This window comes from Enhydra lutris, unplaced genomic scaffold, assembly GCF_002288905.1.
Source record: "Enhydra lutris kenyoni isolate GAN:26980312 unplaced genomic scaffold, ASM228890v2 scaffoldscaffold111, whole genome shotgun sequence".
Lineage (NCBI taxonomy): Eukaryota > Metazoa > Chordata > Mammalia > Carnivora > Mustelidae > Enhydra > Enhydra lutris.
In genome coordinates, this window is record NW_019154195.1 from 1,635,257 (window position 1) to 1,654,081 (window position 18,825).

At 46.4% G+C, this 18,825-nt stretch overlaps 1 protein-coding gene across 2 annotated transcripts in view; it reads left to right on the forward strand.

The window, feature by feature from the left end:
- LOC111139543 (zinc finger protein 470) overlaps positions 1-18,825 on the forward strand; it is a 90,281-nt gene that overhangs the window by 34,758 nt on the left and 36,698 nt on the right. Inside the window, exons 5-8 of one of the 2 annotated variants that reach the window (XM_022491841.1) lie at positions 139-302; positions 909-1,023; positions 1,580-1,675; positions 5,772-8,223. In XM_022491841.1, coding sequence (XP_022347549.1) covers positions 139-302; positions 909-1,023; positions 1,580-1,675; positions 5,772-7,474 — 2,078 coding nt within the window. In that variant the 3' untranslated portion in view covers positions 7,475-8,223. Of the gene's footprint in view, positions 1-138; positions 303-908; positions 1,024-1,579; positions 1,676-5,771; positions 16,838-17,211; positions 17,537-18,064; positions 18,143-18,825 lie in introns of those variants that run through there. The other variant, XM_022491842.1, reaches the window with a different exon arrangement.

An 18,825-nucleotide genomic window follows, 5' to 3' on the forward strand; every position in this document is an offset into this window, starting at 1 on the left:
GTAGGGTTCGCTAGTCATATAAAAAAGCTTTTGACATGATACAGTTTTTTGAGAATTTTAATTCCTCTGATTACATTCTGGAAGTTTTCTTCATATTAATGCATAACGGAGAGAACTTCTTTTCTTAATATCTTTCAGATTTGAAGATTGTCCCGGAGATCAAGGAGTTGCCTGCAAAGAAGGACATCACTAAAGAGAAGTTACCCCAGGCAGTGATAATGGGGAGACTCACAAACTACAGTCTGGAATGTTCCATTTTAGGGGAAAACTGGGATTATGGTGCCCTGTTTGAGAGGCAGCCGGTAAGTGAGGTAAATTCTAGTCAAGGCACAGTAGCCTTCCCAAAGAGACCCTTTTTGAGGGGAGAGACCATGAGCAAAGGGAGTTTGGGAGAAGTTTCCGTCTGAGTATGGTGCTTCCTGTAGGCAGAGTATCCCGCCAGGAGGAAGAGCGCGCAGTCTTGCTGCACAGTACAAGAGGGGGGACGACTCAGTTGTAACGACTCACAAACGAGTCTCTTGATCAGAGACATTCGATGTGCCACGGCATGAGAAGACTTTGAGCAGGATCTCAACCCACCTCTATCATCAGAGATTACGTCAGAGAGGGAGACCCTGCAGGCGTGTGGAAGGTGGGGAAGGCTTCGGTCAGCGTTAGGAAGTTCCAGCTGTTTGTAATTTCATTTTCTCCTGCAAAATTACAGATTCTCCGTGGCAGAGACAGATTCTCCTATCTTTTCTCTTTTTTTGTTTCCCAAACATAGACAATATGACGAGGCCCAGTCATTAGATGACCTGGATCACTCAGAACCTCAGAATTCGTTGCCCATGTTGCCCCCTCATACCTCCCCAGATCCTTTGCATGCTCGTGGCCATGTTTGAGCAAGCAGTGTGTTTGTACCATTTCAGGGCCTGGTGGCCATCGCGAATGTGGCTGTAGACTTCTCCCCGCAGCTGGACCCAGCTCAGAAGAGCGTCTGTAAGAATGTGAGATGGGAGAGCCATGGTGACCTGGGGTCAGTAGGTAAGGGTGTCCCTCGCCCAACTCTGAACCTGTCTTCAGGCACTGCTACTTTCATTCCTCAGGTTTTGTTTTGTCCTGTTTTGTCTTAAGATTGTTTATTTATTTTTTAGAGAGAGAATGAGAGAGACCATGAGCAGGGGGAGAGGCAGAGGGAGAGGGAGAAGCAGACTCCCCACTGAGCAAGGACCCTGATCTGGGACTCGATCCCAGGACCCCGGGGTCGTGACCTGAGCCAAAGGCAGACACTTAACAGACTGAGCCACCCTGGGGCCCCGTTGGTCAGTTTTGGACTGCAGAGGTTGGGGAGGGAGGAGGCTGCTGAAGTGTTGGGCAAAATTTCTGTCATGATTCCTGAGATGAGAATCTGACGTTTGTAGAGCTGAAAGTTGGCGTCTTCATTATGGTGAGGCAGCGTCTTCGGTGTCTTTCAGATGCTGCTCACTTTTCTTTCTGCTTCTTCCTGTAATAAAACACTTTCCTGTCAGAACCAAGACACTGGTTCTCGACTTAAGAATGTCAAGTGTGCGACAGAACCCCGTTATCTGCCCCTCTGCAGGACCCTGTGTTCCTAAGCCCGATTTGGTCTCTCTGCTGGAGCAGGGGAGGGAGCCGTGGATGGTGCGAACAGAGCTGACCAGGGGCCTGTGCTCAGGTGAGTGCGGCAGGGCTGGGGGCGGTGCGGGCAGGCGAGAGCCGAGCTCTCAGCAGAGCCGAGTCCTCTCTCAGGGACAGGAAGGATGCGCAGCACTTTACCAAGCCCTCCAGGTCTAGAGAGGAAATGGAGGTCTGGGGTTTCCACATGATTCTCTTTCCTCCTCCTCTGCTGCCTTCTCTCAAGTGATTGCTCATTCCCTGTAATGTTTTCCCTGTTCTTAGCCACTCCTGTCGGCTCCGTTCCCCACATGCCCTGTCCTGACCCCAGTGTACTTTTGCGCTGTTCTCCGTGACCCCCAGCCCACCTATTTCATGATGCGTCCAGTCCTGTATGAACCCCAACCGGAAAGTCATTTGAGGGAGCCCTTGTGCTTGGCCTTGGCAGGTACTTGGAGGAGGAGAGCATTTACACGTATGTTGTACTTGTAAGTGGTCCGTCCGGTGGAGAGGATGACACATGGTTATGGATGAAGTAGAGTTTGCAGACTTTTCAGTGGGGCCTTGCAGAGGCGCAGGAGAGGACTGAGCTCCAGTAGCTTCCTTTCAGGCAGGGTGGGCAGAGCCGGAGAGCAAGAGATGTAAGTTCAGGGTCTCTGCCTCTTTTCTCATGGGGGGATTGATATACGTAGATACCTAAGGGAAAGAAGAAATTTCTTTAGAAAATGATGGTTTACAGGAAATGTAATCCGATCACCTGTTTGGGAGCAGAACGTAAAGCCATGACCCGTAGTCACAGTCCGTTAACCGAGCGAGCGTAGACTTCACGTTGTGAAAAACACGCACTTTTCACATGGTTGGAATTGCAGCGCGTGTTCCGTCGCGCAGAGAGCTGTTTGTCGCGTGCATCCGTGTCCTCTCTCCCGCTGCTCCCTGAGGTCGCTTCACATTTTTGGTGTTACAAGTGAACTGGCGACAGGAATCTTTATGGAAGCGCAAACTATACCTTGGGGGTTGCTGCATCCCTGGAAGCGAACGTCTGTTAGGCTCTGAATGATTTGTTTGCTCTCCGCAGCCGGCCGTGATTCTGTAACTTGCTGTGTGGGAGCAATTGCATCCTCCCAGCTCTGGGTGTTTTGATGAAAATGTTTGCTTATTATTTGTTGGAAGGTTATATCCTAAAGTTACTTTTTTTTTTTTTTAAGATTTTTTATTTATTTGACAGAGATCACAAGTAGGCAGAGAGGCAGGCAGAGAGAGAGGAGGAAGCAGGCTCCCCGCTGAGCAGAGAGCCCGATGCGGGGCTCGATCCCAGGACCCTGGGATCATGACCTGAGCCGAAAGCAGAGGCTTTAACCCACTGAGCCACCCAGGCACCCCCCTAAAGTTACTTTTTTAATTGTGAAAGAGATTGAATGCCGTTTCTACATTTATTCTCTTTATCCTTTTCTTAAGTAAACCTCATTTATATTCACTCTCTATCCATGTCTTAAAAGCTTTATTTACAGTGCCAGTGGTCTTTTTACATCAACATACTAATTCTTTGATCTATCGTTTCATACTTTTCCACATATGGAATAAGAGTTTCTGTTTGATTAGACCTTTTTAAATTGTGATATGTAAATATTTTAACATTTTTATGTAGTCTAATTACTTGTTTTGTGAATTCTCCTTCCTTTTTTTATTTTTAAATGTTTATTTATTTATTTATTTATTTGACAGACAGAGATCACAAGTAGGCAGAGAGGCAGGCGGGGGCGGGGGAGCAGGCTCCCCGCTGAGCAGAGAGCCTGATGCGGGGCTCAATCCCTGGACCCTGGGATCATGACCCGAGCCGAAGGCAGAGGCTTGAACCCACTGAGCCACCCAGGCGCCCCTCTCCTTCCATTTTTGTTCTCAGAAACTTGATATATGTGGTTTTACTTCATTGTTTTAATGGCTGTTTAGTATTACAATAAGCGAATACAAATGTACTTCACTGATTTACAAAGGACATTTGAGCATTTAGGTTTTCCCCAGTTTTTACCTGTAATGAATTGCAGCCCAGTTTGTACTTCTTTCTTTGTATGATCAAAGTATACATTTTTTTAAAAAAGTTTCATGGATATAAGTGCTATATCACGAATAATATATGAGAATACCTGTTTCTAGACATTTTCACCAATAGTGAGTATTTTATATTTTTAAAATTTTTTGCCAAGCTCTTGGGTGAAAATGGATGTTTTATTTAATTTGCATTTCTCGGAATACTCGTAATGTTGATAAATATGTACTTTGAATCCATTTAGAGTTCATATTCTGTTAATGGTATCTTTGAAGGCTCTGCCTTCGGCTCGGGTCATGTCCCAGGGTCCTGGGATCGAGCCCTCATCGGGCTCTCTGCTCTGCGGGGAGCCTGCTTCCTCCTCTCTCCTTCTGCCTGCCTCTCTGCCTACTTGTGATCTCTCTCTCTGTCAAATAAATAAATAAAATCTTAAAAAAAAAATAGGACACATTTTGTTCCCATTTCTGAGTTGCCTGTGAGTTTGCAGATGCTGTTTCTTCTGACTACACAGTAGTTTGTTGGGCGGTATCTTTATAGAAGCATTTACTTTGTTGACCTGTGGTTTCATAGTTTTTTGTTTTTATTTATCATTCCCATTTGTACCACATCACAAACTTGGTCTTGTTTCTGTTACTTATTTAATTCTTTCTTCCTCTCTTCCTATCTGTGAATGAACACAGGGTGTCTTTCCATTTATTTATATCTTCTTAATTTCCTTCAGCAACGTTTTGCGGTTTTCAGCATACAATCTTGTACCTCCTTGGATAAATTTATTCGTAAGTAACTTATTCTTTTAATGCTCTCCTTCATGTAATTGTTTCCATAATTTCCTTTTCAGATTGTTCCTTCTTAGTGTATAGAACTACAGCTGATTTTTGTGTGTTGTGATCTTGTGTCTTGTAGTTTTGATGAATTGATTTTTAGGTCTAATACTCTTCTGGTGGATTCCTTAGGGTTTTCTATATAAGGGAGCATGACATCTTCAAGTAACAGTTTTCCTTCTTCCTTTCTAACTAGGATGGCTTTTATTTCTATTTCTGATTGCTTTGGCTGGAACATCTAATACAGTGTTGAATAGAGGTTGCAAAAGCAGGCGTCCTTGTATTATTAGTGATCTAAGAAGGAAAACGTCAAGTGTTTAGATTTCATTAAAAATGACTATTTTCCCTTTTTTAAGATCATCTTTTTCCAAACATTTGATTCTCTGCATCATCTCCCCAATACTACTTATATCTGTATGTATTTACTGAGATGTAAGTATACGTGCGTTATTTTTTGGTGCACGCTAAGTGGTTTAGCAAAAGGACTTCAGGTGTCTACGCTCCTCCCTGTAAGCGTCAGAGTCTGACATAAGACGACACATGCTTGTTTAGTTGTGTGATGTCATTAAACACAATGGCAACACTCATCATTTTCATACAAACGGTTGTTTTGAACTAAGAAATTAAACTGCAAGGTCCTATTCATTAATATACGGCCAGAGAAGTGCGGGGTTAATAAACAGCCCGACAAGTGTCAGGTGAGCGCAAGTGCGCACACACGCACGTAGAAATGATTTTGTGTGTGCTGAGCTTCAGCGCCCGGCTGGCGACGTAGGTTTTGTTGAAAATAGTCAGATAAGCTGTGGTTAGCAGAAACCTCACTTCCTGGTTGTAGGGGAATGACCAGCTTTCAGATAATCCTGAGAAATGCTAACGAGTACTTTGTCCTTCTTTATGCTTTGGTGCGCTTCTTGGAACAGCTTTCAGGATGCGACGACCGCTCTGGCACCGAAGCGAGGCAGGGCAGGAGAGAGGCTAAAGGCAGGGAATGTCAGAACTTTCAGGTGGTGTGATTGCAAAACATTTGCCCAGTTCCTTTCTCCTAGAACGTAACTGATTGTACATAGATTCTTTTCCGCTCACCTCTTGTAGCCTCCAGTATAAATTCACGCTGGGCTTGCTTTACTTACATGGTCGACCGCCAGTTCACGTGTTTTAGAGCCACATAGTTTATGTGGTTTAATTAGGGTTTATTTCACCAATTAGTGAATTCATTCACAATTTTCTTTTTAGCAAATTCTTTTTTCTAGCGCACAGTAAGGGAAATAACTTGTTTTCTTGATGTCTTTCAGGCCAACAATCTATATGTGAGACCCAGGAATTATTTCCAAAGCAAGATTCATTTGCTGAAGTAACCGACAGAACTTCAAATCCAAACGTGGAATGTTCCACTTTTAGAGGAAATTGGGATTCCAAGGGTGTGTTTGAAAGGAAGCTGGTAGGTCAGGAGACACAATTCAGGCAAGAGGCAATCACTAATAACAAAACCCTCTCTAAGGAAAGAGAACGTACTCTTAGTAAATCTGGGAGATGGTTTCATTTGGACATTTCAGAAGAGAGAGTTTATAATCGTGACTCAGTTAAGAAAAATTTGCCCAAAAATTCAGTGGTAATAAAACATACAGGAATCTATGCAGGAAAAAAACTTTTCAAATGTAATGAATGTAAGAAAACTTTTACCCAGAGCTCATCCCTTACTGTTCATCAGAGAATTCATACTGGGGAGAAACCCTATAAATGTAACGAATGTGGGAAGGCCTTCAGTGATGGCTCATCCTTTGCTAGACATCAAAGATGTCACACTGGCAAGAAGCCTTATGAATGTATTGAATGTGGGAAAGCTTTCATACAGAACACATCCCTTATCCGTCACTGGAGATATTACCACACTGGGGAGAAACCCTTTGATTGCATCGATTGTGGGAAAGCCTTCAGTGATCACATAGGACTCAATCAGCACAGGAGGATTCATACTGGAGAGAAACCCTACAAATGTGACGTATGTGACAAATCCTTTAGATATGGCTCCTCCCTTACTGTGCATCAAAGGATTCATACTGGAGAAAAACCATATGAGTGTGATGTTTGCAGAAAAGCCTTCAGCCATCACGCGTCACTCACTCAACATCAGAGAGTGCATTCTGGAGAAAAACCTTTCAAATGTAAAGAATGCGGGAAAGCTTTCAGGCAGAACATTCACCTTGCTAGTCATCTGAGGATCCATACCGGAGAGAAACCCTTCGAATGTGGGGAGTGCGGTAAATCCTTCAGCATCAGCTCTCAGCTGGCCACTCACCAGAGAATTCATACTGGAGAGAAGCCCTATGAATGTAAGGTTTGTAGTAAAGCCTTCACCCAGAAGGCTCACCTTGCACAGCACCAGAAAACTCACACAGGCGAGAAGCCGTACGAGTGTAAGGAATGTGGGAAAGCCTTCAGCCAAACCACACACCTTATTCAACACCAGAGGGTGCACACTGGAGAGAAACCCTATAAGTGCAGCGAGTGTGGGAAGGCCTTTGGTGATAACTCATCCTGTTCTCAGCATCAGAGGCTTCATACTGGCCAAAGACCTTACGAATGTATCGAATGTGGGAAGGCGTTCAAGACAAAGTCCTCGCTCATTTGTCATCGCAGAAGTCATACTGGAGAGAAACCTTATGAATGTAGTGCCTGTGGCAAAGCCTTCAGCCATCGTCAGTCCCTTAGTGTCCATCAGAGAATTCATTCTGGAAAGAAACCTTATGAATGCAAAGAATGTAGGAAAACCTTCATCCAGATCGGACACCTTAATCAACATAAGAGAGTCCACACTGGGGAGAGATCCTATAACTATAAGAAAAGCAGGAAAGTCTTCAGGCAGACCGCACACCTTGCTCATCAGAGAATTCATAGTGGGGAGCCTTCTGCACGCCCCTCTTTACCTTCCACATCAAATCCTGTGGATCTGCTTCCCAGATTTCTCTGGGGTCCATCCTCGCTCCCATCACCATAGCCTCCATTAGTTGAAAAACTGGTCCCTCTGGTCGGTCTTGTCCTTTATGAGTGTGTTCGTCACACTGCAGTTGGATTGATTTTCGATAAGTGTTAATACAGTTCATTCACTCCTTATGTAACAACTTGTGCTGAGATCCTTTACACTGGTTAATACGTAAGACGTGCCTAGCACAGTGCCTGGTCCAGACCAAGTGTTGAGTAAAACATTACTTTGGGACATTGAAGAGTTACCACAGTCAGCTCTGGATAGAAAAGATGCATAGGAGGAGGCCAGGAGAAACCAGTTTAGATCAGGAGCAAGAGTTTCAAGGGAGTCAGTGAGGTTCTGCCCATGGTGGTTTAAAACTTGTTTCCGTAATGTTGAGTTACAGCTGTCTTTCCATCTCATCCGCATACAGGTAAGGTGATGTGACTATTGGTGAGAGAATTCAGCTTTACGTCTGACAAGTTTTAGGAAGTATGTAGAGAACATGAACCAGTAGGCCTCTTGGAACAAAAGCACTGAAACAATCAGAAAAAAAATGCAAGATATATATTTACAGAGTTAAAACTGCTGACGTATTACTCAAGAATTAGTTTGGAAAGATTTGATCTATTTAAGATCACCTGGGCATATGAATGCACTCTCGTCAACTTTTAAGGAACTGTCAACCTTGAGATAAACTGGTCCAAAGCAGGTGTCAGTAAACTGACTCAGGGACCAAAGTCTCACTGGTTTTATATGGCCCATGATCTAAATATAAAAAAAAAAAATTTTTTAAATGGTTGAACTAGCAAAGAGTATTTTGTGACAACATGAAAGTTACATTAAATTTAAAGTTACATTAAATTAAATATCAGCATCTGTAAATAAAGTTTTCTTGGCATACAGCCACAGCCGTTGACATTTTCCTGTGGCTGCTGTCACTCCACAATGGCAGAGGCGAGTAGCTGGAACAGAGCCGATATGGCCCGCAAAGCCTCAAGTTTTACTCTACCCTTTTACAGAAGAAGTTGGCCAAACCCTGCTGTGGCGCAGAAAAGAATGTATTAAAGGTTCTAATTATTTCTGTGTGTGTAATACAACTCTCACTTCAAAAACAAACTATAAGGCAACTTATGAATAGAGGTGAAAGGGAATTATTAGACTATTGAGGTATGAAAATATGTCACTGGAGGAGAAATACATTTTTCTAGATGAAATACCCAATACCGTTAAAGTGTTGGTAAATTGTCCTTCACGACAGAGTCCCGTAGGATATGTTTACTTTGACAGTTTTAGTTGAAACTACACAAGGAAAGATAATTCGGCAAGCATAGCAGGACATCTTTGAAATAGGTTTCTTTGCATTTCAGATTTTGGTATAATAAGACTGGTTTTTGTTAGAGGGGAAATGATGTTTTGACAGTGGTTGTCCACCCTCTTAAAAAAAAAAAGCACACATACATTACAGAAAAATGTCATGCAGTTGTATCTAACCTTTCTAATTACGAAATGATATGTAAGAAGCAAACCTAGAAAGGAGGAAAGCTTTACTGAGTAGGACATGGGGTCCTAGAAGACATGAGGCGGAGAGTAGGTTGGCCTATACAAAGATTTAAGACTTCCACATGGTGGAAGGCACCAAAAAGATGTAAAAGACAGTTGACAAGATAATAGAAGTTATAGGAAGTAGCATGTCATTTGGGAACAAAGTGCCATTACACATACAAGGCAGTGGAAAAATTGTCAGTGCGTGCCAATGGGCATGTTGGTTGAAGAATTCAAAGGAATAGAGAAAATCTGTAAATTTCTTAACCTTACTAACCAGAAAATCACAAATGAAAACAAGTTTCCTTGGCCTTCAGATGGATTAAAATCTAAAATTTGGATAATATCCAGTCCTGGCATCAGTGTGGGAAGACAGGCACTTGATCATTAGCTGTGTAAATCTGTCTCCTTTTTGGATGGCAACATAGTATGACCTAGCAACATTATAAAGATGCGTTCCTTTTGAAACAATAATCCTAGATCTAGGGATTTTGTCCTATTGGAATAAATAGATGTAAATAATGTCTATTGCAAAATTGTTGTAATTATGATAAGTATGATTCCCGTGTCCTGCCAAGCAGGTTCGTTAAATTGTGGTTATTCAATACTGTATTGTCTGGTTAGCAGAAGGAGGTTCGATTCTATGTGTGCTGCTTTGGAGAGCTGTACATCCACAATGTATTAAATGAGATGTGTGACTTGGAAAACCTAGTGTGTAAAATCTTGTAGTCATAGCATCAAAATTAATATTGAATCTATATATGTGTGTGTGTGTATATATCTACATGGTTTCTTTGGTATATGTGTTGAAATCTGTTTTTGTCTTAAACACACACACTTTTCCCAGCTCTCTGTTGCTGTGGTCACTTTCTTCATTCTGTGGCGTTCTGCAGTTACACGTGGCTCCAGTTAAGCCAATCAGATGTTTCATTCTTTATATTTTATTTATTTATTTATTTAATTTATTTATTTCTTATATATTTGATTGATATTTAGACACAGGGACAGGACCGGGGCCAATACGCAGCCTTCTGTATGGCACAATGGATGTTTTCCTGGAGGGTTCGTTGAGTTGTGCAGAACGTGAGACGTCCCTCGGGGCTGCCGTCCGTGGTTGGAGTCAGGTCAGCCTCCAGCAGCAGCGTGAAGGTTTCTGCATTGCTGCCCACCCCTGGCTCCCCTGGAACCTTCCCTGCTTTCTCACACCCTGGCTCAGTTCTTTAAATCTCTGAGGGACTTGATATTCTTCAGTATTTAACTTCTGATTGTAGGTTAGTCTGCTTTAGTTCTCAACCAAAGAAAGCTGGCCCCTATGGCAACCGACGCTAGAGAGTGATTAGTAAAGGATAGAGGAGTGGCGTAATAAGGATTGATTATGGAATGAGATAGATCAAAAGACAGACATTTTTAATTCCATTTGTATTAGGAAAGGCTATTCTTTTTTTTTGAATTTTATTTTTTTAAATTTTATTTTAATTCCAATTGTACTTAACATACATGTGATACTAGTTTCGGGTGTACGGTACAGCGAGTCAGCTCTTCCCTCTGTCACCCGGTTCTCGTCACGGCAAGCACGCTCCCATCCGCAGCCTTGGCCGCCTCTGCTCTGGTAACCATCACTTTGTTCTCAGTAATTAAGAGTGTTTCTTGACTTCTCTCTCTCTCTCTCTCTCTGTCTTTCCCCTCCGCTCATTTGTTTTTATTCTTGAATTCACATGAGTGAAGTCCTAGGTCTTTGTCTTCCTCGGACTTACTTCACCGAGCACAGTACTCTCTAGCTCTGTCCGTGTCATTGCAAGTGGCAAGATTTCATTCTTTTTATGGCTGAATATTCCATCGTGTGTGTGTGTGTGTGTGTGTGTGTGTGTGTGTACATACCATATTTTTATCCATTCATCTATCGATGGACACTTAGGCTGCTTCCATAATTTGGCTATTGTAAATAATGCTGCTATATATAGAGAGAGGTGCATATATCCCTGCAAAAGGCTATTCTTTTTTAAATATTTGAGAGCGGGGGGAGGGCCAGAGAGTGAAGCAGACTCCCCACTGAGCAGGGAGGCTGATGTGGGGCTCGATCACAGGACCCTGGGATCATGACCTGAGCCAAAGGCAGACACTTAAACAACTGAGCCACCCAGGCGCCCTGATAAAAAGCTCTTCCTGATAACGGCAGGATTATAAGGCCCACAGCACGTTAGGACTAGATAGCTCTTACCAACAACGAAAGGCGATGAGGAATCCTAGTTCCAAAAGCATGTGCGATGCTTATTTGTAATGAAGTTAGAGAACTAAAAGGCCACTTGAAATTCCGTTCGTAAGCAAAAATGGAAGTGAAGGTCTTTGTGATGGTGTCGAGAATCAATCTCACTCTTTCTAACCATGGGGCGGCAGATGCTGAAAGCCAAATGCAACAGTGGATCAGTTGCTGAGCTGTGATTTTTACTGAATTCCCGACCTTGCCGCTTCTTGTAAATGAAATTTAAGTTGGAGGAAAGATCTGAATGTATGTTATTGAAACTCGACTACCATGAAGGTTTCAATCATCTTAGAAAACTTTACTCTCTCAAACCCTACGAAACCTCCCTGCTGACTCTTGTCACACCACCCACGTGATGGAAGACTCTTAAAATTGAGCCTGTTCTAGTCCCACCATTATGGGTTGGTTGGTAAACAAAATCTGCATTTAATATGACCTGTACTTTGAAATAAAGATAAGAAGGAGATTAACCTCACCCCGAAATATTTAATATCCTTTACTAATTATACCATTAAAAATCTAGGCAATATTTTTGGAAATGTATTTTGAGGGTCAGAAGTTACTTGCATAATACATAAGGACACAAAGGAATTCAAAAGTTTATAACGCCTGCTTGGAACATTTATGTCCATGCCCCTGACTTGTCTTTTGTGAGGTCCTGTCAGGGTCCCGTAGCCTTTGCATGTTCTTTTGACAGGAAGCACTAGCATCTTAAAATTTTCCTCAGGTCTCCTCCTTTAGGTACCGGGACTTCTCATGAGAGATTGCATTTGAAAGGGCTACCGAGGGGGCGCCTGGGTGGCACAGTCGGGAAAGCGTCTGACTCCCTTTTGGATCAGGTCCTCATCTTGGGGACTTGCGGTTGAGCCCTGCGTCGGGCTCCACGCTCAGCCCGGCGTCTACTTGAGACTGCCTCTCCCTCTGCCCCTCCCCCCTGCACACGCTCTCTCAAACAAACAGATCAATTTTTTAAAAAAGTGTTATTGAACTATGGCATGTGTTGTAGCTGAATTACAGGGTAATGGTTACCCCCAGGAAGAAAGGGAAATGGTCATAATAAACCACAGAATTCCAAGGATGTTCTAGTACCTAGTGTGTCCACTATACTTAATAATAGGTCCCCAGGGTTCACACTGCATTAGGGTGTTTTTTTTTTTTAAAGATTTTATTTATTTATTTGACAGAGATCACAAGTAGGCAGAGAAGCAGGCAGAAAGAGAGGAGGAAGCAGGCTCCCTGCTGAGCACAGAGCCCGATATGGGGCTCGATCCCAGGACCCTGGGATCATGACCTGAGCCAAAGGTAGAGGTTTTAACCCACTGAGCCACCCAGGTGCCCCTGCATTAGGGTTTTGTTTTAATTCAATACATTTCATGGCATGGCTGGTGAGTCACATTGATTTGTGTCAATAGAAAAGGGACTGAGCCCTCCTGAATGACTGTAATGAAAATCACTGTGAACAATTCCACTGGAATTTCTAAAAGACCTGCATTTATGCAAGTGAGGGCTCACAGGGGAATTACTTTCTAGTTTGGCATATAGCAGGTCGAGTTACCAAAAACCCATAAGATTATTTTCCAAGGTCATGGGTGTTTGTTAATATCTGTGTTAGGACTAGATGACCACCCAAAGTTTGTGCCTCTTTTTCTGTTGTCTGGACTTGATTCTGGAATGTGAATATCCAGGTACATCCTACATTACTCAGCCACTATTGCTTCTAGTTATGGTTATTAGACTAGTTATTAGACTAACTTTCTTCAGCATGGTTTGAATAGCAGTGTGTCAGTTGGGGCTTTGTTAATAAGAGGACGTCCTGTCCACCTGGAAGAAGAATCTTGATAATACGGAATGGCAAAACCCAAGAGGGAAGGATTCTGGGCCCCTAAACCACTACATCAGAGGAAAGCCATCAGCCCCCCAGGGGCACCAGCAATGGATTATTATGCGAGTGAGAAATAAACTTATATGTGTTAAGGTAATAACACTTGGGTTTTGATCATAGTAGCTCCTATAATTCTAATCCGTAGGGCATCTTTGAGTACGGATAGGATCCCTGTCTTAACTCACTGTGTCACAGAGGAAGAGTTGTCAAGGTGGTAAGATGGTCAGCCATTGTGTAACCAATGACCCTAAAGCATAGTGGCTTAAAACCCACGTTGATTCTCTCACAGTTTCCTTGAAAAAGGAAGCCAGGCATGACTTCCGCTGGATGCCTCAGCTCCCGCAAGGCTGCCAGCAAGCGGCCGGCCAGAGCTGCAGTGATCTGAAGGCTTTACAGGAGGAGAGTCATCTTCCAAACGCACTTATTTAAGCTGTCGTCTGGGTTGGGATCCTTGTGGGCCTGTGGCTGGACACATCAATTCTTTCCACATGGGCGGCTCCCAGCACAGTACCTGGCTTCCTTGAAAGTGAGCAGGCAAGAGAGGGTACCTAAAATGGAAGCCAAACTCCTTTTGAACCCCGTATTATTGGTGATGTCCCTTCTTTTTGTATTTGGTTACTTAGAAGTGGTCATGAGGTCCAGCTCATATCCAAAGGCAGAGGATTACAAATGGGTATGAATAACGGGAGGCAAGGTCATGGGGAGCCATGTTAATGGCTGCCTACCACAGTCAGCTCTGGCTGACTCCTTGCTGGTTCATGTCATTTTACTTTTATTTTTTAAAAAGATTTTATTCATTTATTTGACAGAGAGAGATCACAAGTGAGCAGAGAGGCAGGCTCCTGCCGAGCAGAGAGCCCAATGAGGGCTCGATCCCAGGACCCTGAGATCATGACCTGAGCTGAAGGCAGAGGCTTAACCCATGGAGCCACCCAGGCACCCCAGTTCCTGTCTTTTTACTTGGAAAACACACTCATCCCCTTCCAAGGCCCTCCCCATGTCTCATCTCATTATAGCACCAGCTCAAGGTTACGAATCCTGTCCTCTGAATTAGGTTTGGGTGCTGACGAGGCTCATAAGGTGCTGTCCCTTAAGGACAGTTCCTCTTGATCTACAGATCTCTGGACGTAGCACCTTATCTGCTGCCCCCTCCTCCTTGTCTCCTGCAGGCAACAGTGAAATCACGGGTACATAGCAGTTTGGAAATCTGGCCAGAAAAATGTTTGGAAATTCCTTGATTAGGTCTCAAGGACTGGGAATAATTCACATTCTGAGATCTCAGTTCTGCCACGTGTTTGCAGCTCAGTAGTTTTCTAACCTTGCTCGCTGGCATTTGAATTTTGTGAATCCAGTCGTCTCTAGCTTGTATTTTCTGCCCCTGTTCACTCCCAGCTGGCAGTATATCTACTGAGCTAATTCTCTTGAACACTTTGTGGACTTGGTGTGAATTCCATTGGGCGTCACCCTATTGCACAAAAGCCACAACCATGTATCATTAAATAGTACACTGAGATACCAGTTTTGATCTTTCTGAGGTTCCAGCAGATTCTACAGTCATACTTTTTTCCTTCTAGACCAGTTCCCGAGCAGTACCCTGGGTTTTGTCTCTGCTCGGACGCCCTTTCTTGATTTTAGCACCATCTGCCATCTAAGGAGGCTAGAGACACTCAAAACCATCAAGTCCTGGCTCCTTGCGAATAGTCTTTCCCTCAATTTCTCTCTCTCCTTTACATGTTTCTATAAGCAGCAAGAAAAAAAAAAAAGCAGGAAACATTTTCAACATGTTGGTTAAAGTCTCCTCAGATCACCCAGGTCTACTCTCCACATTAATTGCAAATAGTAGGGTTGCTGAACTCTCTGTTCCTACATAACAAAACCCCTCTTTCTTCCAGTTTCTAACAAGGTTTGTCCTCACTTTTTTTTTAAAGCCTTCACCAGCACTTAAAGTTCAAAATTTCTGACTGATCTTTTATTTATGCAACTATTGGGCAAATTCCAGGCATCCCAGCTAAGGAGGAATTAAGGCTTCTTGGGGCGCCTGGGTGGCTCAGTCATTAGACATCTGCCTTCGGCTCAGGTCATGATCCCAGCCTCCTGGGATTGAGCATGGAGCTCCCTGCTTTGCGGGAAGCCTGCTTCTCCCTCTCCCACTCCCCCTGCTTCTGTTCCTTCTCTCTCTGTGTGTCTCTCTCTGTCAAATAAATAAATAAATAAAATCTTAAAAAAAATTAAGGGGGCGCCTGGGTGGCTCAGTGGGTTAAGCCGCTGCCTTCGGCTCAGGTCATGATCTCAGGGTCCTGGGATCGAGCCCCGCATTGGGCTCTCTGCTCGGCAGGGAGCCTGCTTCCTCCTCTCTCTCTGCCTGCCTCTCTGCCTGCTTGTGATCTCTCTCTGTCAAATAAATAAGTAAAATCTTTAAAAAAAAAAAAATTAAGGCTTCAGCCGCTACTATCTCCAGGGAGGCAGAGTTTGGAGATGAAGTTCAGCCAAGCGAGCCACCTACCAAAATGCACTCAAGAGCAAGTGGACATATGCAATGAGAGACAAGAAGAGAGAAACCAGTAAGGTCAGAAGACAGAAGATTAACAGAACCAGAAGCCTTGTCTTTGAAAAGATGCAGAAAGTATCCAATCCTCTGATGAAAGAAAGGTTTTTTTTAAGTCAACTGAACAACACCCACAACAATAACAAAACGGTAAGAAAAGAATGCAGAATAGAAAAGGGCAGTGACTTTAGACATGATGGAGAACTGAACACCCAATTATACAGTTATTAAGTATGAAACCTAAAGAAGGGATAAACTGTCTGAGAAACATGATTGCATGAAGACATACAGGAAATATTACTTTTTAAAGATTCATTTATTTTAGAGAGTGAGAGCATTTCCATGAGAGAGAGGACTGGGCATGAACTAAGACAGGACACACGCGCGCGCACGCACACACACACACGCACACACGTCACAAGTCGCAGAAGTGCACAAAACATCTGGCAAAACCAAGTCCTCCCTCACCTCCTATTTCTAAGGCTCCGCCCCTGGACCCTAAGCCCCGCCCGCTTCCCGCGCGCCTGCGCGCCGCACGCCTCCTGCGATCCTATAGGCGCGGGGGCGGGGGAAACCCGGGGGCGGGGGAAACCCGGGCATCTGCGGTGTGCGACTCACGGCGGCGCCTGCGCACTCGAAGCCTGGAGGGGGCTCCCATAATCCTCAGGGCTCGGCTCCCTTCTGGGAGGCGGCGTGTACTTGGGGCACCCAGAGCCAGGGCTGAGAGGCTCCCGGCGGCACTGTCGCGCGCCAGCAGGCATCTACAGGGGCTGAGGGTAGCAGTCCCCACCCCTCGGTGGGCTGGAACGAAGCTCGGCAGCGCGTCGTCCAGTCTGGACTACCGTCCCCAGGGGCCCCTGCGGCGCAGGACACGCCCACTTCCGGCGGTGACAGGGCGTGCGGGCGAGAGCGGGCCGGCGGGCGGCTGCTGAGGGGAAAGTCTAGCGCGGGAGCCGGCAGCGGACGGCGTGACTGAGAGGAGCGGCCGCGCGCGTCCGGCAGCCCGTGGGCGAAGGGGCGTGCGGGAACGGATGACGGCGCGAGGCCGTGCTCCGGACAGCCTCCCGAGGGAGGCCAGCCCTGCGCACTCCCGCCGCCGCGAGCCCGGCGCCAGCCCCGTTGGGGCGGTGAGGCTGGAGGGGCGGACCGGGACTGAGTGCACAGGTGAGGGTGACAGGTGGCTGGGGCGCGGCGGCGGCGCGAGTGCCGGAGGAGGGCGTCCCCGGCTGCGGGGGCCGGCGGACCCAGGAGTCCAGGGTCGGGGGTCCCTGACCTGTCCACGGGGTCGAGGAGGGGTCCCCGGGCCCGGAGCGTGCGGCTGACCTGTTCGGAGAGTCCGGGGTGGGAACTTCCAGGGCCCGGAGCGTGCGGCCGACCAGAGAGCGTGGGGTAGGCGGGTCCCCGGGCCCGGAGCGCGCGGCTGACCTGCACAGGGGCCGGTGACCGGGTCTGAGTCTTGGCCCCCGGGTCATTGTGCGGTGGGGCTTGTGGGTGACAGGATGTTCACAGCCTCCTCTGAAACGGAAAGGGGTCCCCAGCTTTCCAGGGCGAGGTCGCGGAACGCCTCCGGTTCTTGCCCCGCCGTCCTCTGCCGCCCCCACGTCCCTGCCGCCGGCGTGAGGACAGACGGCGGGAGGAAGCGCTCTGTGTCGCGCTGTGGTCGCAGCCGCGCTCCCCTTCGCTGGTTGCGCTGAGGGACACCCGACGTCCCGGGAGCACACCACGGAGCGTGAGCTGCGTCGTTCCCACAGAGAGGACCTGAAGGGTGCGGAGGGCAGGTGACCGCCGGCGAGTGGGGGAGCCAGGATCCGGATGCGGCACCGGCTGACGACTCTCACGTAGTCCCCGCTACCTCTGCTTGAGGTCAGTGTCCGGAACCATTCGCGCAGTTGAAAACGGGACCCTCAGAGGGCAAACGACCTCAAGGGTCGAGACCCCAACTCCCCCCGCCAGCAGGTTTCTGTTTCCCGGACTCCGACGGAAGAAACTTGGCTCAGAGTGGGCAGGGGCTCCTTGAAAACTAGTTTGTCACAAAGCAAAGTGGGTCCCTTGATGGTTACTTTTGGTCCAGCGTCTGTAAGCCATGGGGACCCCTCGTTGTAACAGGCAATGCTTCCCTTCCGGGCGAGGCTGCTTTTCCCAGGTTGACAGTGGACGGCGGCTTTGAGAGAGGAGGTGCGCACGGCCTGCAAACCCGGAGCCGAGCCGCCCCGCCGAGCCGCCCCGCCGTAGGGTGTGGGTGTCCCAGGGCGTGCCCGGACTGCGGGGATAGCGGGTGGGGGTGGGGAGGTGAGAACCGGGGGAGCTGAAGGGAGGCGTTTCTAGGCAGGAATATTACAGCTACTCAGCTTCTCAGAACTCCTTTCTCCTGTCCTCCCTCTGCCCTCTCAGGGTAAAGCCCTTTGCCTAATGAGGAGCCGGCAAGAGGAGGAGGTGATGGGAGTTGAACTTCTTAAAGCCACGCCCCTGGTGAGTGAGTATTCCCTCCTTCCTTCGGAAAGTCCGGTCTTGCTTTCCAGGGCTTGGTAATGCTTGTTTCCTTCTGAAGAGTGTCTGCTGAAGACTTCCATCCTGGGCCTGTTTCCTGTTTCTTCCCTTTCTGATGAGTGATGGGACCACAGAGACAGACTCAGATAACCCAGCGCCCTCTCTGAGCTCCTCTTCTCCTTACAGCTGTTCAGTCTTCATTCAAGAAATGACCCACTCTGAGCTTGTCCGTCTGTGTTTTCTCATAAGTATATGACAACACGGAAATACAGTCCTGAGAGAAAATTTGAGAGCCATCATCTGCCCACTTCCTAAGTAGCCATCCTGGCTGGCTGGTGGCTGGCTTGCTTTCTTTTTTTAAGATTTTATCCATTTATTTGACAGAGAGAGAGACAGCAAGAGAGGGAACACAGCAGGGGGACTGGGAGAAGGAGAAGCACGCCTCCTGCAGACCAGGGAGCCCCACGTGGGGCTTGATCCCAGGACCCCAGGATCATGACCCAAGCTGAAGGCAGACACTTCATGACTGAGCCACCCGGGCACCCCACCATCCTGGCTTTCATAGAGCTTATAATCTGTTGGAGAAATGAAAAGGCAGGAAACATTTATTTATACAGTGTGATCAGTGCTGTAGCTATAGAACTAGACCTGCTGTGGAGTAATGG